The sequence below is a fragment of the Protopterus annectens genome, chromosome 9.part0, assembly GCF_019279795.1.
Source record: "Protopterus annectens isolate FY-2018-M chromosome 9.part0, PAN1.0, whole genome shotgun sequence".
Taxonomy (NCBI): Eukaryota; Metazoa; Chordata; order Ceratodontiformes; family Protopteridae; genus Protopterus; species Protopterus annectens.
In genome coordinates, this window is record NC_056743.1 from 837,069,004 (window position 1) to 837,095,008 (window position 26,005).

The following is a 26,005-nucleotide window of genomic DNA, read 5'->3' on the forward strand; positions in this document are numbered from 1 at the left end:
ATCAAAAGTTTGTTATAAAAATAAATAAAAAGGTCAAAGATAGTACCTCAAAGAATCTAGAATTCTATAACTTTTAGGGACCAAGCAGCTCAAGGCCCCCAGTGTAATTCAGTTAACTTCGTCCAGATTTATTACAGCAGAGCATTGGCCAGTTAACATGTATTTAAAGGATGGAGGAAAAAAGTTACAGAGTAAGACAAAATGTGAAAAAAACAAAATAGGAAAGCAGTGGAAAACATGGGAGAAGCTTGGGAATCTGTCTGCAATTGGGGAGGGGGGCATAGAAGCTTTGTCTACTGTTTTATTACTAAGGCTAGTCTTGTTGATTGCAGTCAGACATCTTGTGCATACAGTCCATAGCATTGCTATAATGAGTGGATGCTGAGTAGCCTGTGGATGAAAGTGACCAGCACCATACATTTGATCTCAGGTGGTGGTCAGTGAGTTGCCATAACTAACCCCACACCATTCCAATTAGCATTTTGTAGCCCCACCTTGATTTGAAGTCACCAATTGCCAATGAGTAATACAAACTCCAGTCATGATATCATTCTGCAGTAAAAATTAAGTTCATAAAATATAGCTCTGCAAATTCCACATTAAAAATCTGGTCAGAAATATTGAAAATTGACAAAAGTTATAGAAATATTTACCAGAGCAGAGGAACTACATTGCTCACATATGTGGTAATTTAGCAGTAACTTTGGAACACTCTTCCAAAATATTTACATCAAGACCACACCTCATAGAATATAGTTCTGCCATTTTACAGCTGCTTCTTGAAGGGGGATCATGCAGTGCTGTGCAAAGTCACATTTTTGAATGGAATTATGCATGGAAAGTGGAAGCAGCTAAAGGTAAGATGTCTCATAGATCATATATTGAAAAGTTAGGACTAAAACACTGTAAAAAGTACTGATTTTGTTTGGTAAATCCAGGCTCGTACTTGCAATCCAAATAATTTTTGACCAAACATTCAAAGCACTCATCTTCAGGGCCTAATTTAGAAAGCATGTTGTAAAGTAGGGCTCAGAATAATATTAAGAAATTATGAAGCTCTAATTAATTCTTAACCTTCCGCAAATAATGCAATAGCTAACATACTTACCTTACTTCACTTTGTGATTGGTTTCCACAGACTAAAGATGCCTGGAAGAAAATGGCCATACAGTGAGACAAAGTGATGGGTCTACAACAGGAACCCAGACTTAGCAGACAATGTGCTTTGCCCTGTTACTCAGCCCTGTTATTTATAGACAAATACTAGACTCAGTCCACAGACTAGCACAAACCTACCCCAAAAGCAGTGATCAGAATCACAGCATGTATGTTGTATCTATGAGGTAAAGACCTTAGCCATTACGCTAACCCCACAGTTGATGAACTGCTTTTAACTTCACAAAAGACAGTTCTATTTACTTTACGGGATTAGCACTGGAAGCATGGGTGCCCGCCAGTGTTACAAGAAGGATTTTCCATAGAGGTACTTGGCAGCCCAAGTTTCACTGTGATAGGCTAAAGAGTTGTGGCTTGGATGGGAATTATCAGACAGTGGATGGGACCAGTTTTATTACCAGTTTAATGGAGCTGACTCTGAAAATTCTGGCACACATCTTAACCATTACTGTGATTTTTGACAATGGAAAAGTGGATGCCTAAACAATCATTCTAAAGGTGTATGACCTTGGGTCAATGTGAACTGCAGTTTGGAAACATGCTAAAAGAAGTGGCCTGTTCTGCTTCTGATATAGAAACTGTTAAGTGTGACTAAACAGGAGCACTTCTTACTAACTGACTGGGATCAACATTGTATTCTGGTTATGACAGGGATCAGTGATTTTCTCAAAATCTGAAAATGGATTTCTGTGTCATCATCATTCAGATAAACTTTGCAGATCAGTGTTCAACATGTGCTTCAAGTAAAGTCATTAGGTAGACTGGTGTTCAGCGGGTTTACTCACACTATGTTGTTACAATAATAACATTAAAAACAACAAGAAACAAAAGACTGTTCTGTCTCTATGAACATCTAGCAAGATCCAGCGCAGGTCTGGGATCTTCAATAACTTGGGACACAATCAGACTACAGAAAATCAAGACAACATTCACTATAAGATATATAAATATAAGATAGAAGGACTGTAACAAAATGTAGAGAAAGACCATTGAAAGTTTATTTCAGATGAAGATGAATGTCATGACAGCATAGCAGTTGTTAACAGCCAAGTACCTGAATAATAGTTGTTGATCAAATCACGATTTCATCAAAGAAGGTTGCTGCAGCTGGGTTATGCCCTTGCCTCAAGGTGCAGCAGTCTCACAGATGATAATATTAAGTCCAGCAGTACAAGGGCAAAGTCTTCTGCATGGGGGTACAGGTGTCTGCTCTCTTACAGAAAAACAGGCCACCTCAAAATGTTAATTAATTAGTTTTCAGTTGCATCACATTTCACAGAACTGGTCTCCTATGAAATGGTATGGAACCGAATGCTGCAGAGGAATGGACGCCACATTCACAGTACAGAAATATAAACAAATTCCATGGCAACGTGTATGAAAATATGACAGCACAGTTATAAAATGAAAGGACACTTTGACAATGTTACAATAATTTTCCTCAGAGTGGAACATTTTTCTAGAAAAAATGTGAGAGTCAAAAGAAGTTATGTGTTGAAAGTGATGGTCTATATTTCTGTCTCTTGCACACAGATTATGTAAGGCTGTGACAGTCTAAAATATAAAAAACATTATAAAACACACACAGTCTTTCAATTCATGGTGTTTAAATACTGACAAATGAAAGAATCAAAGAAATCAAGTACTGCTGCATAGTTGAGAAGTTCTGACTCCTAGAGGCCATGCAGGGAAAATCTCTTCTCTATCTGCATGACATAACGTGTGTGTGTGTATGTATGTGTGTGTGCGTGTGTGTGTGTATAGTTTGTGTGTGTATAGTTTGTGTGTGCGTGTGTGTGTGTCTGTGTGGTGGGGACAGAGAATGAAGATGAGATCTGATACTGAATCAAGTCAATTTACACAACCTAGTTTTATAATGCTGCACATCTTGGGTGTCATCCTTCTGCCATCCTCCAGCAGCCTCCACAAAAAAAAACTAGGTCCTACATGGACCTGGTACTAGTGACTTACAACCATCGGTGAGAATTAGTTCTGGAGTAAATCCCAGGAGAACAGATCATTAGAACAAATATAAATAAATTATGATAAATTGCATCTTTTGATAAGACTGACCCAGACTTTACAGATGTTGAGAAAGATGCATTCCTTCAAAAAGATAATGGAGGCATAACACACAGACATCCTTAATGCCACACTCTGAAGGGTATAATGAAACACAATACTTTTGTCAGCATTCTACTAGTATCCTAGTCTGCATGGACTATAGCTCACAGTGTCTGTATGACGGCTCTTCTTCAGCTACATCTAAAAATACTACGTCTTAGAAAATTACACTCTTCTTAGCTAACTTGCAAAATGCTACAATAACTGATTGCCTTTTTTCCCATAACTATTTCATACAAACACAGATTGGAATTATATTTCAACACACTCACATCACCATTCTACAGGCTGTCAAAAGACTGAAAACATAACTTTTTTATAACCTCTCAATCCCAAGTTAAAACAAAATATCATATAAATATATATACATCCGTATCACCTGTTTTGTGATGGCTGGCTTTGAAGGTGGTGTATCCACTTTTGCAACAGACTGTTGTCTTTGACGGGCTGGACCATATGTGGGCTCTGGTGACTGCAACAAGTTCCCACTAGAAGGACGTGGTTTTTGGGCTGCACTGACCGTTAGCTGCTGGGATTTTCCCCTTTGCAAAGGTGGGGGCTGATCAATCCTGCGCTGTGGGCCAATATTGACCTGAGGAGGTGACAGCATGTGCTGTAGATTGTCCTGTAGAGACAGTTGCCTCTTGCTAAACTCTGAGTTCTGTCGAGCAAAGTCATCACTGTAGCTGTGGCTATGAATGATCTGTTTGCTGGCAGATAAATCTTCACTTTTACTGTATCCATGAAATGGTGCAAAGGTCTCTGGGTTTGACTCAGCTGGTGCTCTATGCTGAGTTGGCCCATCAGATGCCATATGGAAAAGTGGGTTCTGAAATGAAAGGGGTATCCTAAGCTGCTGGGCAGGCAGTCCATCCGTTGTGACACCCATCTGTGACAGCCGAAGCCCAGCAGCTATACTGGAACCACTGCCCTGTGAAAGTCGATTAGGTCTCAGTCCTCCAGCAATTGATGCCTGACTACTGTTCAACATCTCACCGACTGCCTGCAGGTTGGAGATGCTATTCATTCGGCTGTCTTGAAGGTCTAACATCGAGACACTCTTGTTCACACTCAACATTTTCTGGTCTGGTTCTGTGATATCTGAGCTGCTGGTGCAGTATGCAGGTGAAGAGCGTGCAAGGGGTGGCCTCGTAACAAAAAACACATCCTTTGATGCCTTGTCCTTTGTTGGGGATGGCAGTCGTGTCATATCAATGGAGCTGTAACAGGAAGGTAGAAAAAGAAAAGAAAATTTTGAGTAAACAGTATTTTCAGGCCTCAGCCTGGAATAGTATAGTAGTGCATATAACTTAGCTAGTAAAATACAAATAGAATGCATACGTATACTAACAAATCTGAAATTAGAAAGCATAGGTACATACAGCTTATCAATTCTAAAGCAAGACAGTGTTACTGCATGTTGGTTAATAAGTAACAACCCATACACTCTTAATGCATGTAAGCTAAAAAGACCCACATCAGGATGCCATAGTACATATTGGTTAATAAATTACTTTCTTGTATTTGCTCAGACTAATAAGTCCCATTCTAAAGAATATTAATATGTGTGTGTGTGTGTGGGTGTTTACATCAGCAAGTTCCGTCTCAGATACAAAGTGGTACAGGTAAGCAAAATCAGTGCACTCATATTAACAACAACCGGCAATGACGCACTGAGTGTTTATATTTCCCAACCTAAAGTAGTTAGTGCATGCAGGCCAACAGTTCTCAGCCTTAGTAACATCTCAATGTCTGCCATTTCACACATTTCATCACTTAAAGAAAAACAGATTGTGAAAATTAGTAAACCTATATTTTAAGTGTCTGCATGCATGCTTCCTATATCTTTTTATTCCCACCAACCATTGGATGTAAGTAGGTTAAACAATTTATTCTCTTTTTGTCTGCCTACCAGCCTTGACTAGCTTTGCAAGGCCCTCAGTGGAACATTATATTCCTCTATTCTAACTATGGAAGTGGTAGTGACAGTCTTCATTTGTGGTTTGGCTATCATACTTTGTTATGTCCTATCCTCCTCTCTATATTTGCCAATGAAGTCTCTGCTGAGATAGGGTCTGTACTGTGAGAATAATCAAAACATGATTTCACATACCAAGTTCTTACCGAAATGCTGCACCTGGCTTGACAGGCCTAGGAATTTACTGACCATCCATTCCTGCTGAGTCTAGCACCTATCATCAGTTAGAAAGTTCCTATTCAGCAGGCCTAGTTACCTCCCTCCTTCCTGGATGAGAAAACCAACGTCTGCTTCTCATTTTCATCTCCCTGGCTGAGTCCTTTAATATCTAAGCTTAATAGCCCAACTTGAGCCACTGGGGCTGCAGTAAGGGCTACATTGTTCTGTGTCACACAGCCAGCTAGTTTTAAATTAAATTGAGCTATTTTAACTCTAAGAATGCCTATGTACAAGTTGTCATTTCTCTGTCCCAATAATGCACTCAGGTTAACAAATATCTGCCCTTACAGCGTCTCACTGTGAAAAAAATAGGTACTGACCCTGGCATTATTATCTATAAGATAAAAGATTTCAAACTTCAATGTATCCTCAGGTGTTAATGAAAAATACTTCACCCTCACAGTACGTCACTGTACACAGTACAGAAGGAGTGCAATCACAATAGCACGCACAACACTACAATGCAAGCATGCCTACAGTGAAGCACAAGATGCCCCAAGACATTTACATTGGGTTAGCTGTTCTCTCCCTGGTGATGAACTTTTATAGTCCATAGTCATTGTCAGGGAGGTAAAAACAACAAGAAACAAAAAATTAATTGTGGTAATAATGGCACCACATTAGAGCTGCATTTCAGTATACATTACGATAGTATGGTTGTGATGGTCATAAGTGCATATAAAAACACTTAGTAAGGCATAATCATACTTTAACAAGCATGTTGCACGATTATATACGTAATAACCAATTATTGTGCCTTACAAAATGCAACAGTCTTAGCAGTAACTTTGTGAGTACAGATTAACAATTCTTAACAGAGACATCAGTCTCTCTAGTTCCACAGAGATGAATGAAAAGGCTTAGTGGCTATCACAACTGATGCTATTATCAATATATACAATTAATAACACTCATATGACTGTGCCACCAGACCACTTTCAGTTAAAAGTAAACTAGTGTGCATCAGTTCTCACATCCTAGCTGTGACATTTGCAAAAATCTCACTTCAATGACATAAAAAAATTATCCAAAAATTATTTCCATACAAAGAAGAGCAAACTTGAGATGTGAACCAAGCTCAGATTATTAAATTGGATTAAGCACTTTCAATCCCTTTAACCAGAATTTCATCACAGTAGTACACGTTAAAAACCAGAAACTTTAAAATAACTTTAGAACAGTCACATGATTAAAAGAGACCAACAAAAATAGCAGAATTACATTAAAAGCATACTAAACACATCATGCTAAGATACTTAATTCAATTATAAAAAATGCATTGCTCTCCCACTGATGTTGTACTCCAATAATATATATGAAACATCAGATAACACGTGCTCAGATCTTTGATCTTGTCAACATTAACAATTATTCCATCATTATTTCCCGGGGAGTATACAGCGTGCAATACAATCTGCCAATACAGCCTCGAGGATTTCAGCACTTGTTTGTATGAATTTGTATAATCATAATCAGAACCTACTAAATTAACAGGATTTTCAGTCAACTGAGAAATTCAGCTAAAAAACAAAATAAAGTTACATTCTGCCCCAAGCAAACCAAAAGCGTGCACACACAAACACGCACACACACACACACACACACACACACACACACACACACACACACACACACACACATTCAATGAAAGGGGTATTCCCGACCAGAGTGGTATTCTTCTTGCACAAGACTGTATGCCCTGCATCCTCACAAAATATAATATCAGATCTATAACCAGTGCAGGCTGGAGAAAACTGAAATATTCAGCATGCAGAAACTAGAAACTTCCCTTGATAAATACTCTCTTAACAGCATAATTTAGCATTTTTAACATGTCAGTATCAAACATGTCAATGACACTGACCTGGGGTGCTTGGCTTGACAAAGTTAAATCTGATGACACTGGGAATGATCAACAGTTATACCACTGTGACAGTATAAAGTTAACAGTTTCCAGCCCTGGCAGCACACTTCTGAGTGATGGTTACTGTATATCAGTCTCTTGACAATATGTTAGTGTGTAAAGGTTAAACATATGCTAGTCCTGATAGCATTTTAGTTTGTCTGGTTTCAATTGGCCCACTAGGTGCAGATCAAACCATTCTGATCTAATGGTATCACTGTCTGCATACTGATATTTTCACCATCTCTGAAGTAACCAGTAGATTGCCCAGACAGTAAATGTGGCCATTATTAAGTGTATTAAGGATAGAATCTGTAGCCATTTTTGTATTCATCTGCTGATCTCTTGATGTTCACTTCTGACATATCTTGCTGAAACTGACTGCTGGTTTTGTACGGTTCATTTCGATTATATTATGACCCTCTCTTGATTGTACCAGAAAAAAGGACAACGTTTTCCAGTGTCCTTACCTGGTAAACAAAAATGAATGAATGAATGAATGAATGAGAGATAAAATAACTGTACAGGTTTTAACACTGACTGTTAACTCAATATGTGCATTCCTGAAGAGATGTAGCTCCCAAGTATTATAGTATCTGTGCTCAGTTCCACACTGCTCAGCCCTGATAAGCTTTCACTACAAATGATTCAACATCATAGCACCAACTCCAATGATGTTCAGAATGTATAGTTAACCAGATAGCATCTGGCAGTAGTTAAAACAAGTAAACGTGATTTCATTAGAGCTAGTATGTACTGACATTAACTTCTTAAAATAGAACAGAAAAACAAACTGTAACAATGGGAATAATAAAGTCACAGATTTAAAATGTTCAATGGTTTTAAAAACTAACAGGATAACTGGTAATTTATGGGTATATTATGAAGTAGGGGATAACAATCTACACAGAAAGTGCCCATAATTAGCAAAAAAGAATAAAGTTATTCTCCTACATAGAAGTTAATGATACCCAATGTGAAATACTACACAAAGCTCTTGAAACCTTATTTCTACAAGCACATAGTACATAGATAGTCCATAACAGAAAATAAAGCTGTATAAGGCCTCCATCAAAAGTCATAAAAAAGATTAAATGAGCCTAATATGTAAATGATGACAGCAGAAAAAAAGCATTCAAGCACATGCAGGGCATGTACAAAACCAAAGAGGTTAGCACCACTCAAAAAGACAAGACATGCAAGAAGAAGACTTAGTGGTAACATGATATATTTAAATTTTTCACAGAAGAGAGAGATGTGGGTACAGCATCACTACAAAGGCACTGTATTTGAAACCAGATGGAGACTTCAAAAATGCATGGGAAGGCATAAAGCAATTCAGATGAGGGCAAGAAACATCAGACAGATGATTAACTATGATGAACATCTTCAAAACACACAGGTAGGAGTAGACTGGGCTTTCCTTAAAATTTTGAGCTTATTTCCAGTTGTAGTTCTCAGTAGTGTATAGTGTTCCCATTCCCCAGCCCCTGTGCATCAATTAAGTAATAAACATAGTTTCCATTGTTTAACAATGTAGAAACAATAGAAAGTGCAAAACAACTCTCACCTGTTCAAATCCCGCACCATAAAGGACTGTAAATCAGAGGAAGGCCCTCTGAGCACACTAGGTTTTGAAGGAAATCGCTCGCTCTGATGACTTGATTGCCGCTGAATGTGGGGGTTCCGTAGAGCCATACTAATGTCACTGAGGAGGCGGGGTAAAGGTCCCAGTTTTATTAATGCTTCCTGTGAACAATAATGTAAAACACATCAGACTGAATAATTCTACACTGATGTTAAAACATTTCTTTACTAGATGTGAGGGATATCTGACTTCTGAGACTGAACAAAATTGTCAGAGCATCAAATTTCTTTCAGAGATGAATACACAAAAAATAGCTAGTTAAATTAAAAAGTAAAATCATAACAGATGAAAAATGGCATTTGGTTCACTAAAGCAGACTAAATTAATTTGGAATGTGTGGTGTTCAGCAAAGGTCTCAGATATAAGCAGTTATAGCTACTACATACAAAAAAACAGTGAATGCATCTGTTTCCTTTAGAACAAGGCCAACAAATACTACTTGCTCTGTCATATAGAATGATTACAATAAACATAACATCTGCTTCATAGTCACAGCTGAAAAATACAGCTGTACAAGCAACATTACCATAGCAGTAGATGCATGTGTAGATCACTGCAGAGGTAGCCTAAGCTATATGGGGCGTCCTTCCAAGGTTTGATCCCCCCATCCCTCCTCCAATGCTTAGGGCACCTTCTGATGCTGCCTGCATAATGGACATAGGAAAAAACAACAGCTATGGCACCAAATCCTTAGAGCTTTCTTGCCTTGAACAATGGGAATTAAAGCCCTGTGAAAAAAGAGAAAATCCAAAAGGAAACAAGAATATCCAAGAGCAGGGGATTGGAGGGAGGGAGCGGCTACTGCAACAGTGATTTACATGAACATCTACTGTTGTGGTAGGATTACGTATACAGCTGTACTATGTTCTTCATTAGATCACTGCTGCGGTAGTCTAAGCTATATGGGATGAATACCAAAGGTTAGAGTGCCAGGGAGGAGAAAGGAGGAACAGAATTCGGGAGCCCTTAGAAAAGAGTCAATGCCTGCTTTGAACTTTAGAGTAGGAGTCTAGTTTCTAAAGTGTGGTAAACGTGTGTGCAGATGATCAATTTGCTATCTCTAATATCTTTCTAGAATCTAACCCTTTGCAAAATACCTCAGAACAGAAGTAGCCAAAACCTGAGTTGAGCTATTTCTGACTTTGTCTGGAAGTGGTCATGTTTGGTGAGAAAAACATAAGGAAATAACTTGGGACAACTATCAGGAATTGAAAATTTTGAAAATGTTTATTCCAGTTTCTGACTTTCACAAGAAATAAACAGCTGATCAGCAATCCTGACAGTTTTGAGGCTGTGAAGATAGTATCCATAACATACCTCTCAACTGTCTAGATTTTTGCAGAATGTCCAGATTTTTGCTTCACATTTTTTGGTCTGTTTGTCATAAATTTTTGGTTTTCTGGCAAATGACTGACAAATCATTGATGATGGAAGTCAGAAAATAATGACAGGCATTAAAGTTTCAAATTTCATACCATTTAGAAAAATAATGCTAATTGGAAACCTGTTACTCTATCAAGTTTTAAGTTTATAAAAGCAATATTTTAAAAAAAATTGCCCCTATTTTGGGGGCTTTGTCCTCATTATTTATGTCCTTGCCCAAAGTTTTTGCTCTAACAGGTTGAGAGGTACGATAGTATCTGAGTTCCATATTAACACTCAAAGAATGCAGAGTCCTTTAAACCATATGCTTTGGCTATGGAAAGAAACTGGGAAATGAACAACCTAGCTCAAGGGAAACACTGAAACAACTTTAGGCACTAATGAAAGATTAAGGAAACTGCATCTTTACATAAAAAAAGAGAGAGGAATTGTTCTTCAATAAGGCCTGTAACTTAGATGTACATCTGGCAGATGCAGTATAATTAACAAGACCAGAAGTTCAGATGTATGGGGGAACAGGTGCAAAAGGAAACCACATAAGCTTTTCTATCACAGAATTAAGATCCCAAGAATAAGCCACATGTGGACGTATATGTACTGGACTTCCGTTATGACTCAGCATGTGTAAAATGCAAAGATTCAGACCTCTGCTGGAATGTAATAATATTATGTTATAGAAAGCCCTTCTGGATTTGAAGTGTTCTTTCTGAAACTCTTAACAACGGTAACAGTTGGTTTGCTGATAAAGAAAAAAATGCTGAAAAGAAATAGACCTAATAAATTAGAAGACAAAGAGCAAGCAATGATGGCTGGCAAGGAAGAGTCACAATAAAGGCAAAGTTATGCTCAAAACAAAATGGGCTGAAATCAAAGATGTTAAAAGGATTTTGCTAGACAGTGTAGCAGCACAAGAAAAGGGGATGGAGGAAGTGAAAGATAGGTTCATAGGTCTTTCCTTGGCTAATGACCACAAGGGCCTTTTTAAACCTAGCCATGCATCCCAAATTTCTGACGAGTTCTGGTACCCTTGATAAGTGTAAGTAGGGGATTGTCTGGTGAAACATTTACAAGCAGGGACCTGTGTCCATTAGAGACATGGGTGACAAACCAGGGATGAATTTCCTGTCCCCCATCCAAGTGTCCAAGTTACACTTGAATTGGTTAGGGAGGAACTCTGCTTCACATGGATGTGGAGCCTGTTCTAGAGAAAGGATAGTCTCTAGGACATATACTTGTCTCTCCAGCAGGTTCTATTTATATCACAGGCAAAGTTTAAGACTTTAGAACGGGTAATTCTGGTGCTGTTTGCTTTTCTGATATGCAGGAGGTTCATCAGAATGGGGTCTGACAATACCTTGTACGTCAGCCATACATCTCCCCTCAAAAGCCTGTAGGTGACAGATTACAGGTTTAGGGCTTTGAGGCTGTCTGCATAGTACATGTTACTTACACCCTGTATTCTTTTAGTGAAGAACTTCTGTGGACGTTCCAACTGTTGGATATGCCTAGTTAGGTACATACCAAAGAGGGCATTGTAGTCAATAATAGGTCTGATGAATACTGAATACAATGGAATAATGACTTCCTTGGACCTAGATGCCATACCTTTGCTTATAAGTTCCACAACATAGAATGATTTCCTCACTGCTGTAGACAAGTGGTGGTCAAAGGCTAGATTACTGTCTATGTGTGTCCCCAATTCCTTGAATCCTGGGTCAACTCTTAGGTGTGTGTTTTGAATATAATAGTTACCAGGGGTGGATGAATTTCTGAATGATACTATTATGCATTTCCTGGCATTTAGTTTAAGTCCATGGCTCTGGCACCAGTTGTTTGTCTCTGTCAGCTCTTCATGGACAACATTTGTATAGGTAAGCTATTCAATAACAGCTCCTAATTTGCAATCATCTGCAAATTTAATCAGCCAGAGGCCACTGACATTGGCCAAAAAAAAACAGTCCCAGAACCGATCCCTTAGGGACCCCGCTTGTGAGTGGCCTCTTTGTAGAAGTGGACTCCCCCAATTCTAACTTCCTGGGTCCTGATTGTGAGCTAGCTAGCTATCCACTCTCTTAAGTTTGTCAACAATGCCCGAGTGGGGGATTGTGTCAAATGGCTTGGCCTGATCAAGGTAGCGAGTGTGAACCATTCTGCCTTCATCCATTGGTTTGGTGACCTTCTCAAAGAAGTCCACCAGGTTGAGTAGGCATGACCTGCCCTTGAAGAAACCAAACTGAGTTGTGTCCAGTGTCTGGAGGTTTCCTATGTTATTACTGATCATTTTCAGGATAATTTTTCCCATGGCTTTGCATATGAGACTAGTGAGACTTGCACGTATGTGGTTTCCATGGTCTGTAGATGGCTGACCTTTGTGCAGAGGGATGTCTGCTGCTGTTCTCCATTCATAAGGCAAGAAGCCTGTTTGGAGGCTACAATTAAATAGTAATTCCAGATGACCTGATAGGTCATGTTTCATGGTATTTAGCAGGCATCCTGGGATATTTTCTGGACCCAGTGATGCAGTGTTCTTGGCCTTAGAGACAGTATTAAGGACCTGTTCCCTAGTGATAGCAGGAGAAGTTATATTGTATGGTATTTCCTGAGGCTGATGGGAAGAGAAGCGTGAAACTGCAGCTGAACTTGTCAGCCAGTAGGTTTGCTATATCTTGTGGCTCAGTATAGGTTGCTCCATTTACAATGAGCTCTGCACACAATTGTGTATTGCCTTTGAGGTTGTGAGCATAGCTAAAGAATGCCTTGTGGTTGTCCTTTTGCCTGGGAGGCCACATTTACCTCAAATTTGGCTTTAGTAGACTTCATTTGCCCTCTGAGTTGTTTGCTTAGTTTGATGAGAGTGCTTTTATCCTGCTCCTCCTAATTTTGCCATGATTTTCTTCCTTCTATTATACAGCCTACTGATGTTGTGACTCCTCCAGGGTGGCCTGAATGAACATGCTACAGTCATTCAGGACAGACTGGCAAAGAATGAAGTACTTAAAGCATGTGTAGTTGAAGCAAAGGTGAGGGTCAACTGACTAGAGGAAGGTTGTGGATCTCAAAGATCATGCCAGAAGTAAGAACCTAGGGTCCCAGAGCAGTTAGAGGGATCATATTGTATAAAATTTGTAAAACAGTTATTGGAAAAGTGGACTGGCATCCCCCGAGATGACATAAAAATGGAAACAGCCCACAGGATTGCATGGCAACCAGAAGGGTAATGTCGAAGTAAGGCCAGGCCGATCATAGTTATAACGGAAACATTTGAACAAAAAGAGATTGCTGAAAGAGTTGTAACAGCCAGGAAAAAGATGAATGCAGAGGCTGTAATAATGTACATCGATCATGATTATTCAGGACAAGGTGGATCGCCATGTTACCTGTCATCAGAGCATGTAGAGAGAAGGGGCTGAGTTGGAAAAAAATGGTACACCTGGCAATTTTGAGAATCCATCCCCAAGGTATAACTAGATCATTTAATAGCCCTAAGGAGGTGATGGACTTTGTTAAGAAACCAGTAAATCTATGAATTAGTGAAGAGGCAAAGGTATTAACTGAGTGAGTTATGGAAAGAGAAGGGAGAAGCAAAATGAAATACTGTATAGGGCAGACAAACATTATTTTCCATTATTCTGAAGGCAAAAGAGATTAAGAGAATGGGTAGAAAAGATGAAAGAAAAGAGACGGAAGGAGCAGAAGGAGTAAAAGTCTTGAAGATGGAAGGAGAAAACTAAGCTTGGCATTTACAGAAGAGGTTGCCATTATGATGTTTATAAATAGATGGAGTGTAAATATTATACAAAGTTGGAAAAGCTAACTACCGAGAACTGGTAATATTGGCCTGGCCACTGCATGGGGTAAGTAGGAAGTGTCTATGGACATTCCCCGAATAAGTACATCAACTATAAAGGATTGTTATTATGACTTTTATTTTTTATGGGTTTGCTAAGGTTCAGTCAAATAATGGGGTGGGTGTTTTTATACTGGACAATGTGAAAAGGTGATGCAGCAGTCACAGATTGTTTTTACTTAGATAGCTGCCAATGAGATAGCTGCCAATGAGAACCGGACAGGGGGAGGAAGGGAGTATATCAATAGAAAATGGGGGGGTGTCTGTCTCCAAGATGAATGCAATGTTTAAATTATGAGGTTTGTAAGACACAGGACCAGGGAGCAATTTTAAAAGTGTAAGGACGGAACTGTCATGGTGACAGAGTTGAACTTGCCAGTATGTGTGTTGATTGGCAATGGTGAGTCAATACAAGGCACAATGGACATGTAAAAGATGAGCATGTTATAACACAAGGAAACAGTAAAATTCATATTTTTATTTGTTAAATTATCGTGGGGAGATTCCTAAAGTTCTATATGTCTTGTCTTGAGTCAGTAACAATATAATTCTATAACAAATGCCTATTATTCTTTATTTCTTTTTCTTTTTTGTTTTTCTTTTTTGAGGGTATTAAGGTGTATGTTTATCCAATCAGTGGGGTATGATCTCCAAAGTTCTCAGTGGTCTATTATGTAAGACTTAAAATAATACGATAGCAATAAAATGGAGGTTGCCAGATGGAAGAATGACTAACAGGACAGGTAAAACTAGGGAGGAAAGAAGGAGAGAATGAAAGCAGGGACAGACAAAACACCATGACTCATTTATGCACTATCACAGTTATGACAGATCAGTCGCCAGGAACTGACTCCAAGCTATCTAGAGGTTGTGATGCTCTAAAGAAGGAAGTAATGTATCTAGCTGTGTACATAGTTACTGAAGAGGGGTATGGAAGGAAAGAGATCTCAAAAAAGGAAAATAAATATTGGTGTTATACCACAGATAATAGACAGGTAGATGATTAAGGGAAAAAAGATGATAAGTGTAAGAAATATGGCACTGGAGTAGTATAATTGGAAAGAGACAGGATAAAGCTAATGTAATGCAAGCCCAAAAAACAACTATAGGAATTAAATCCTGGAATGTGAATGGCCTAAGGAACAGAAAGAAGAGGGAAAGTGCTCTAAATTATATTAAGGATTTTAAAGCTCAGGTAATTATAAGAAACTCATCTGGGTAGTCAAGATCACACTATGTCAAGTGGAAAAAGATATAACTTGATGGCAAGCTGGGGATGGGGGAATAAGAGAAGAGGAATGGAAAAGGACCTACCCGTTAGAGATTATAGGGAGACTGGAGGACAACAAATGCAGAATGGCAAGGATAAAAGGGTTGATAGAATGAGTAAAAATAACCATAGTTTCAATATATCTCAATCCAGCTGCAAAGGTAAAAGAACTAAAGAATATTTTATTAGAAATTAACTGATTTCAGGAGGGGATGTTAGTACACATAGGGGATTGGAACATTCTAGACAGGAAAGACCAAGTGGACAAGGGTCAGAGAGGGAAAAAGCTGTTGTGGGAAGGTAGATTTTTAGCTGAATATATTGAGAAAGATGGGGATATATGGTACATGATACTGTAAGGAAAACCAGGAAGATATAGAGAGGTATACATTATATTCACAGAGATATAATACATGGTCAAGGATGGACAGAGGCTATAACTCTATAGAGCACAGACATTATGGGCTAGAGGGGCATACGGAGCCAATAATTCATTTAGACCATGTGACAATTAGTCTAAACATTTCTTTAGGGAGTAATAAGAGTTAGATAGACTATCAAGAGTTCCAGTAGACTGCTTATGAACTGAGTAGGACATGGAATGGTTAAAGAATGTAACAGAACAGGAACTGGCTGGGGTAGAGATAGTAGAAGCTTCAGGATGGGATATGGTAAAAGAGAAAATTAAGGTAAGGATACAAGAAAAAGAAGGGAGAAAATTGGGCGGGGGGATGAGGGGGACGGGGTGGAGTAAGAAAGTGTGATGGATGCAAACAAAAAAATGTAAAGGAAATAAAGTATGAGAACTGGAGAGAGATTTATTGTAGCAAATGCAGAAAATACAAGATGAAAGAATACGGAGGAAGAATATAGCTGTGGAGCACATTTTTTTCAGTGAGAGGCCAAAGCAATGCGGGCATTAGCTTTATGATTATGACAACAGGAGGTAGAGAGAAGTATACTTAAAATACAGATGAACAATGAGGATACAGTACAGGTAGAATTGGGAGAGATATTAACTATGTTTAGGGAGTATTACCAAGATCCTGTGTCAGGAATAAGATGGGATTAGACAGGGGAGCTGGAATGAGGCATACTGAATGGTACTTACCAAGGATGCCACAGATAACTGAGGAGGAAAAAGAGACCCTAGTCAAAACCATAGTGATAGAAGAAATAAAACAGGCGTGGAACAAGATGATAAAAAGGAAGACTTCTGGAAGTAAAAAAGCGTTAGAAAGCTGAAGGATTATTTTTAACCATGTGTTTGTGTGGTAAATAATCCCAAATTGTGGAAACAGGCTATAATATTGGTTATTTGTGAAGAGGGAAAGGATCCAATGAGACCATCAATTTACAAATCAATTTCAGCACTGAAATGTTTTATGCAGATCCAAGCAGGAAGACTAGGTAGAATAATGGGGAGAATAATTAAGGATGACCAGACAGGATTTGTAGGAGGATGCAGGACTACATATAATTTAATTACAGCCATGTTATTAATGCAGGAGGCTGAACAAACAAGAACATAAGTGAACATTATTTCTCTAGATGCAGAAAAAGCCTTTGACAGGATAATATGGGAATATATATTTAGGGCAGCAGAAGCATTTGGAGTGCCACACCAGTGGATATCCATGCTGAAAAACTCTATGAAGGAGAGACAGCTAAGTTTAAGATCACAGCTAGACTATCAGAGGAAGTAATGGTAGGGAGGGGTACCAGACAAGGATGTCCTCTGTTACCATTGTTGTTTGTGCTCTACATAGAGCTACTATCAGAAAGACTAAGAAGATAAGGTATAAGGAGATTTAGATGGGGTAAGGAGGAAAAGAAGATCTCCCCATATGCAGATTATATTTTGATTATAATGACTAAACAGGAAGCAGGATAAAGAGATGTTGTGCAACATTTTGAATCAGTTTGGGGTAATCTCAGGGTATAAGGTGAACAAAGATAAAAAAGTGATCAGCAAGTTAACTGGCGAAGGGAGAATGATGGACAGTGTGGAATGCAGAAAGCAGATTAAATAATTAGGGATCTAGATAAGTACTATAACTGAGGATACAACAGGTAATTCATTTGAGAGGACATATGAAATGGTCAACAGCCAGTTGCAAACCTGGAAAATGCTAAATCTAGATTTAGATCAGAAAGTACAAATATTAAAGTTATATATTATGCCTCAGTTTATATCTTTAGGTCAGGTGTTTTAGAGATTACCAGAGAAAAAGTTGCTGAAAAAAGTTAAGCAAGTATGCAGGGACTTTATATAGGATGGAGCACATGTCAGGGTGAAATTGGAAAAGTCAGTAGAGGTGAAAGACAGAGGGGACCATGTATGTTGACAAATATCTTAAGAGTGACAGGCAAACAATATGAGGCAGACTGGAAATGAATGCTGAAAACTATGGAGGAGGAATGTTAGGAGGGTAGAGATACTGCAATATTATTAATGGAGGGACAACAAAAAGGGTGGAAGCAAGTATGGATGAAGGAAACTAATAAAGTCTTGATGGCGAGATAGAAGGAAAAGGGGATAGAAAAATGGAGGGAAAGGAGTGTAGAGGTTGGGGGGCGTTAAGAAAAGACATGCAAGATAATGCAGCCTATGTTACTGCAGGAAGAGACAAAGGATAGCTACTGAAATCAGATGCTTACAGGCGACAACTTAAAATTTGGCAACAAACAGAGTGAATATCAACTGAATAGCAGTTTAGAGTGGGACTATCAGGCATTGAAATCAAGATGGAACCAATGGCATTAGAAGGTGAGACAGGGACAGGGGATGCTGAAATTTCTGAAGGAGATAAAAGTGAAAAGAAGGAGACAGGGTGCAGTGGAAGAAAGAGATATGGCAGGAAATAACTAGACAGGAGTGGGGGGAAATGATTAAGATCCTAAACATTTGTTCTAAGGCTAGGAAATTTAGAATCTTTGCTTGGAAATGTTTACATACCTATTTTTATACAACAAAGAGATTGGTAGAAATGTTTTTGGGCATATAGCCAAAGTTGCTGGAGATGTAGGAAAGCTATAGGGACCCGGAAGCATATTTTTGGGAATGTAAGCAGTTGGAAGGTTTTACAACAGGAATAAGTCAATTATTTGAAAGTATTACTAGATGATAATATTCAAATCACTTTAAAATTGTTTCTATTAGGTTACTAAGAAGGAATCTCTGAACACAGTTAAGGCTCCTATACATAGCACAAGAAGAAACCAATAATTCAAAGTGGAAAGGGATAATGATGAAATGGGGAAACTCAAGAAACAAGGACAGACTTGTATTTTGGATGCAGATCCTTAAGAAGAATAACAATAAACATACAAAATATTACTCATAAAGAAGCAGAAAGTATTCTAAGAACTAAGCCAACACAGGAATGAGAAAGGAGAGTCTGCTGAGAGGGATGACTGCAATTAGGGATACAGACAATAGGTAAGGGGGAGGGGCTGGAATTTATTGGAGAAAACTGGCAAAAGAACCAAGGTATTGGGAACAAATAATTAGAGAGAGAAAGGTAACAGAATGGGAAGAGGCCAAGAATTTATTTGGACTGCAGGTTAGAGATTGCCTCTCCTATCAAGAAGTGATATCAGAGTATAGGCAAAGAGAAAGAAATACTGGGATCCTTAGTGAAAGTCCAGCACTGGTATAGTTTTTAGTAGAATCTAGAACAGAAGCTGCTGTCGAAAGATCATATAAAATGTTTTACGATAACTATAGCAATCAATTAGAGGATGTTAGGAAGGATTGGGAAGGGAGATTGGATAAGCAATTCACAAAGAAACAATGGGAGGATTTATGCGTACCTCCCAAATACGCAACAAACTCTAGAAGATTTTGGATCTTTGCTTGGAAGTGTTTATGTAGGCATTTTATACTCCAAGTAGACTCCAATGAATTTTTCCACAGGTAGACAGCAAATGTTGGAGGTGTGATGGGGAAGAATGAGGTAACTGGGAACATATTTTCTGGGAGTACAATGAGTTGGCAGACTCCTGCAGACTACTCTGTCAGAGATACTAGGCGAGCAAATTGGAATAACTAGGGAAATTATTTTTTTGACCTACGATACAGAATCAAAATTGTCTAGACACAGTAAGGCCTTGCTGAGTCTTGCACAGACTCTGCTACACTTTGCTGTGAAGGAAAGGTTAGTTTGCTTTTATTTTTTGTATTACTGTATTGCCTTTCTATATTTTGAATACTGTAGATTGTTTTCTTTACCTTGTGTTTTGCTTGCATTCTGTTTTAACAGCATATTAAAACTTCAAAAGAGACCACAGCTCTCTCTGTTCTGAGTCGGACAGAATTTTTTCCCGCCTTCCCACCCATTTAAGTTGTCTTGTTAAATATCAGTCTTTCTAGTTGCCCGCCTCTTATGTTAATCTGACCATATATCTCATTTCTCTCTACTTTCACTGGCTTATGTGAGTAATCACAAAATCATCATTTTTGAAATCCCACCCCTTCAATTATTTAAATTTATTGGCCATCCTACAGTATTTCATAGTACCAAAATACAAAAGTGACCACCCCTTTCAATCCATCTTGCTGTTTTAAAAATAGTAACTCTCCACTAAACCTTAACTTTTTAAACAGATAAAACTCAAGTTACCTACTTTCACATCTACCTTCTCTAGTGCACACTGCAGAGTGCATTCTTTTCAATCTTACCTTTAAGCATCCCTGTGACTAGCACTTTCTCAAATACCTGCTGGAAAGCACTAGGAAGCCTTAAACTCATACAAACACTGAACTCTCCTTGTTAACAAGGAGAAATTAATAGTAGGCACTAAACAGCCTATAATTGCAAAGTACCTTGCTAAGGAAACAGCTCCTATACTTTACAAAGAAAAAAAAAAGCCCCAAACCAGGCATGTCCAAGGGTCAGCTTCCGGTGATTTCTCCTGTCCACCTGGTGAATCTGGGCATACTAGGGCAATGCAGCAATTGCCTCATGTACACAGACAACCCTCTCCTCCTACCACCCAACACTACAACCTGTGAGAGATGCACTTACATAGCCAAAATGGAAGCAAAGCTCTCTCCACCCAAGATTGTGCTAAACAGTCAAGAGGAGAAGATTAACACCCACACTACACCTCAAGAAACACACAGCCCTTCTAAACCCACACCACCAACACCCACATATAGCAACACTAAATCCACATATGCAGAGGCCCTTAGCTGTAACTTGCCCAAGCAACAAAGACCTCTGAAGCTGAAACGCAAACAAACACCAATCACAACCAATGTGTCACATAGTTCACAACACCAGTGTGCCACCCAGCAACAGCCCCTAAGGCAAGACAATGTACCTAACACTTTAGTCATAGGTGACTCTATAGTCCGGCACACTGATGTCCCTCTCACCAGGTTGAATAAGGAGAAAATTACAGTCAGCTGCCTGTCGGGTGCCAGGATCCGCCACATAACGCATGCACTCAAGTCACTCCACAACAAGTACAAATATGACTCTGTCATTGTCCATGTTGGAGTGAATGACTTGAGACGCACCTCCCTGGACTACATGAAAAGAGACATGGAAGAGCTCTCGGATCATGTGGCCCAGGCAGGTATGACCCTAGCCCTGAGTAGCATCCTGCCTTCGCCCAGAATGATACCACAATATAAGGATAAAATGATTGACTTCAACAATTGGCTAAGCTTATGGTGTCATTCAAAGGGGATCCAGTATCTGTCTGCCTGGGATGACATGATTGACAGACCACGATGCTTTGCCAGAGATGGTCTGCACCTGTCGGCCTGGGATTCAGGTTACTGGCTAAGGCTCTTGCCACCCCTATAGTGCCTTTTTTAGGCAAACTTCAAAGGACAAAACCACCACCGTAACAGGTTCAAGCATGCAAAATCTGAAGGTAATGCTACTCAATGCTAGAAGTCTAAACCTCAAAATGCACTCTCTCGAGGCACTCCTAAAAATGGAGAACATCGATATCTGTGCAGTAACTGAGACCTGGTTCAAGGCTCCAGAGAGCACCCCTGCAATACCAGGCTACAACTCTTACCACACTTTTCAGCCACCAAACCAGGACCGAAACACTAAAGGTGGAGGAGTGTCAATATTCACCAAGGATATTCACACCACCAGGCTAGTTGGCCAACACAATGTGTCTGAAATTCTCCAAGTGCAACTAACACTAGGTAAGACTGCAATCCAAATTGTAGCTTGCTACAGAACCCCACCATACCCCAAGATTCTCACTACACCTTTCTAAACATACTGGAAAATATTAAGATAGAACCAAACACCCTAATACTGGGTGATTTTAACTACCCTGCCATTAACTGGGAAAACTACTCATGTCCCAACACCTTTATGAACGGTTCTTGGAATTCATAAATTCCAACGCCCTGGATCAACTAATCCATAGTCCCACCAGGGCTCCAATATGCTAGACCTGGTCATTACCAACATGGGAAATCAATGCTCCATACCTATGGTCACCCCTCGTTAGTCAGGTCTGACCATAAGCTAATCACCCTTAACATCCACATCCCACCCCACCCCCAGTAAAGAAACCACCATAAAAACTTCTCCAAAGCCAACTTCATGCTACTCAAGTCAGAAGTGACAAACTTCATGACACCCATGCAGATGGGAACTGAAAGTTCAACTGCTGAATCCTACACTAAGGCACTGTATGAGCACATCCACTCATGCATGAATCGTGCCATCCCAAATAGAACCAAAATGCTCTCATCCAAAAAAAGGAAGCCAATCTGGTGGTCCCCTGCCATAAACAAACTTTACAACAAAAGGAAGAAACTTTTGCAGAAAAGAGGAAAATCCCAGGATGCAAAAAACTGCCTTACTAGCCTCAGTAAGAAAATGAGATGCCTCATAAAATCCTCCAAAGCTAGTTACGAAAATAAAATTGCCAAAGATTCCAAAGACAACCACAAAGCATTCTATAACTATGTCAAGAATCTAAATGGCAATGCTCAGATCTGCTCTGAGCTAAAACAGAATGGCATTAAATATACTGATCCGAAGGATATTGCCAATATCCTGGCAGATCGATTCAGTGCCAACTTCACCCCTCACCCCCTAAATGGCCCATCTCAATACCGGAAGATTGCCAAATTCCAGTAATAACGGCCACACAGGTACAAAACGCACTCTCTAAAGCTAAGAATACAGCATCCATGGGACCAGATGACATCCCGGGCTGTGTACTACATGAACTACAATATGAACTCGCACCTCACCTAAGTGTCATGTTTAATCATAGCCTCACCTCAGGTTTCGTGCCCACTGAGTGGCGCAGAGCTACAGTTATCTCAATCCACAAGGGGGGATCCACCTTGGATCCCAGAAATTACCGTCCCATCAGTCTGACAAGCCTTATCTGCAAGGCCATGGAGCGTATTATCATGGAACTTATAAACAAAGACATTGGCAACCTTCAAACACTGGACCCCACCCAGTTTGGGTTTGTGAAGGGCCGATCTTGTCTCCTGAACCTGATTGACTTCTTTGAATCAGTCTCCAGAGCCATGGACAAGGGTAAGGTGGTCCACACAGCCTATCTAGACCTTGCCAAGGCCTTTGACACCATCCCCCACTCTGGAATCATAGATAAACTTACTAAGTTGGGCATTAATCCCTATGTCACCCAATGGGTTGCTAAATGGCTTACTGATAGAACCCACACTGTAAAAGTAGCCGACTCCAAATCCAGCTCCAGACAAGTGACAAGTGGAGTACCTCAGGGTTCAGTCCTGGGGCGCTCTTGTTTGGCATCTACTTCTCTGAAGTACAGGTCAACACTAAGGGACTCTGGCTAACAAAGTTTGCAGATGACTGCAAACTGGGAGCCATTATTGAATCCCCAAATGATGTGGATACTCTACAAAAGGGCCTTACAGAAACAGATGCTTGGTGCCAGAGCCATGGGCTCAAGCTCAATGCCAAGAAATGTATTGTTATCCCCTTTGGGAAAAACATGTATCCATGAATTACCATATAGGTGGCAGTACACTAAACACAGAAAGTGTGATAAGAGACTTAGGGACACAGGTGGACAGTGGTCTCACCTTCGATAACCACATCGCCACAACAGTCAGGAAATCCTTCTATGTGGCACACCTCATCACGAAGGGCTTTTCATCCAGAAAAAAGGAGGTCATTGTCCCACTGTACTCATCCCTCATTAGACCCATTATAGAATACAATGCCCCATTTGGTATGTACCTCTCAAGACATCTGCAACAACTGGAAAGGCCTCAGAAATACCTCACTAAAAGAATCACAAGCCTAAAGCAGATGCCCTATGCTGACCGCCTTAAAAAACTCCAGCTATACTCTGTCGCATATCGTCTACTCAGAGGCGATCTCTGCTTAACATACGAGGCCATGTCAAACCCAGAGCTGTTGGACATGCTACACTTAAAGAAATCCCAATCCCTCAGAGCTACACGCTCCAGGGATCTAAACCTTGTCATCACAATAAACAAAACATGCTGGAGGGATAGGTTCCTGACCCAGAGACTCCCCAGACTCTGGAATAGATTGCCTATACATGTCAAGCAGAGTGCCTCTTTGGACCTCTTCAAGAGGAACCTTGACGATTGGATGGGAGAAAGGAAATTCACCCCAGGGATCACGTCAGTCGCCCTGCTTGACAGGGGTCCAGGAAAGTAAATAATGTGGGAAGAAATAGCCAGGGAATTGTTATGGCTAGGCTTGTATAGGCCCTAGGGCTGATAGCCTAGTACCAACCTATGAACCTATGAACCTATTATGGTGGTTGCCAAAAAAAGAAGTAGTAAATATAGTAACAGAGATAAAACAACTGGACTTAAGATCTTTAGAAAAGGGTAGGAGCAAATTATGTAGAAATAAACAACTGGACTTAAGATCTTTAGAAAAGTGTAGGAGCAAATTATGTAGAAATAAAATTGGAACTGTGGGAACAATACCTGCAGAATATTCTTTTGGAGGAGGAATGAGGTTTAAAAGAAGGCAGGATTTGAATGACCGATGTAATGTTTGACTGTCAATGACTGGATAGATTATAAGTAATGTATAATACTTGCAACTAAAACTATGTCAATCTGGTTTGTTTTCATTTATATAAATGTATGATTGCCTATGTCATAAGTAATAATTTAATAAAGATGTTTCTTGTTAAAAAAGCGACCCTATCGTCCAGGCAGACAACTGAAGATGATTGATGTTGGCGTGTATCAAACATTCCTGTTCTTGTGTGAGAAGATCCAGTTATGAAGAAGCTGGTGGCAATTGCCCCTGGCCATTTAAAAAAGAAGGAGAACCATAGTCGCCTGGGCGAGAAGGGAGTAACTGCAATAATCTTGGAGGATTCCTTCCGAATCTTCAGATGTACCTTGGATATTAGCAGAAAGGTTGGAAAAGCATACCGGAACATTTCTGTCCAAGGAAAAGTAAATAAAAGAAAAGGCATCTGTCTTCCAGGCCTTCCTCCATGGAGTCCTGGAACAGCATCTTGCCAGTAGATTCTTCACAGAGGAGGCAAAGATGTCTACTTCGGGAACTCTCCACAGAGGGATCAAATCTTGGAAGACCCCTTAATCTAGTTTCCACTCATAAGGGTCTGCCATTGTCCTGCTCAGGCTGTCTGACATGCATTTTTGCTCTGATGGAATGTAGGATACCTGTAGAGTGAGATTGTGCTATGAAGCTACATCCCAAGCTAAAATGGTTAGTGCACAAAGGGGGAACGACCTGTCTCTCCCCTTGCTTGTTAATGTACCACATGACTGTAGTATTGTCTTTAACCACCTGAAGAGGTCTCAGGGACCAAAGATGGTTCAGAGAGTTGACTGCTTTGATCAGGGCATGCATCTCATTGAAATTAATGTGCTTGCGTTTTTCCTTGTTGTCTCACAACCTCTGCACATTTTTCCCTCCTGAAACTGCTCCCCAATCAAAATATAAAGCATCTTGTGGTGACTGACTGCTTTGGAGAAGGAGAGACCTGGATTTAAGGATATCTGTTGTCTCCACCAAAATATTTCCCTTCTGACAAACCTCAGCACTGGGATTTGAAAAGATAAAGGGTGTTGATGCTGGGACGTAAGAGATTTCAGATACCAATGTATCTTTCTCATGTGGAGTTTTGACAGGTATATCATGAGAATCATAGATTTTTATAAGACCAAAACTCTCGATGTATTCCCTTACAGCGACTGAAATCTGAGTGAAAAAACATAGAAATAAATTTAAACAAAGACCGATTTTTTTCCTGTGGAAGAAAAGCTCTTTGAACTGATGTGTCAAGTTGACATCCCAGGAACACAATCATGTGTGAGGTAGTCAAGACAGAATTTTGAATGTTCTCTTGGAATCACAGATTATGTAAGAGATCTCTCATCCAAGACAGAGAGAAAGAGAGATTACTGACACCTTGAAAAAAGACTCTGCAAGGGTAAGCAAGTCATC

General features: G+C 39.7%; 1 protein-coding gene across 2 annotated transcripts in view; it reads right to left on the bottom strand.

Annotated features, from left to right (window-relative positions):
* The window catches only part of SYNGAP1 (synaptic Ras GTPase activating protein 1), a 2,730,366-nt gene that overhangs the window by 768,012 nt on the left and 1,936,349 nt on the right, over window positions 1-26,005 (bottom strand). For both annotated transcript variants that reach the window (XM_044083521.1, XM_044083520.1), the window contains 2 exons: window positions 8,971-9,149; window positions 3,680-4,520 (listed from right to left, as the gene is read on the bottom strand). In XM_044083521.1, coding sequence (XP_043939456.1) covers window positions 3,680-4,520; window positions 8,971-9,149 — 1,020 coding nt within the window. The remainder of the gene's footprint in view (window positions 1-3,679; window positions 4,521-8,970; window positions 9,150-26,005) is intronic.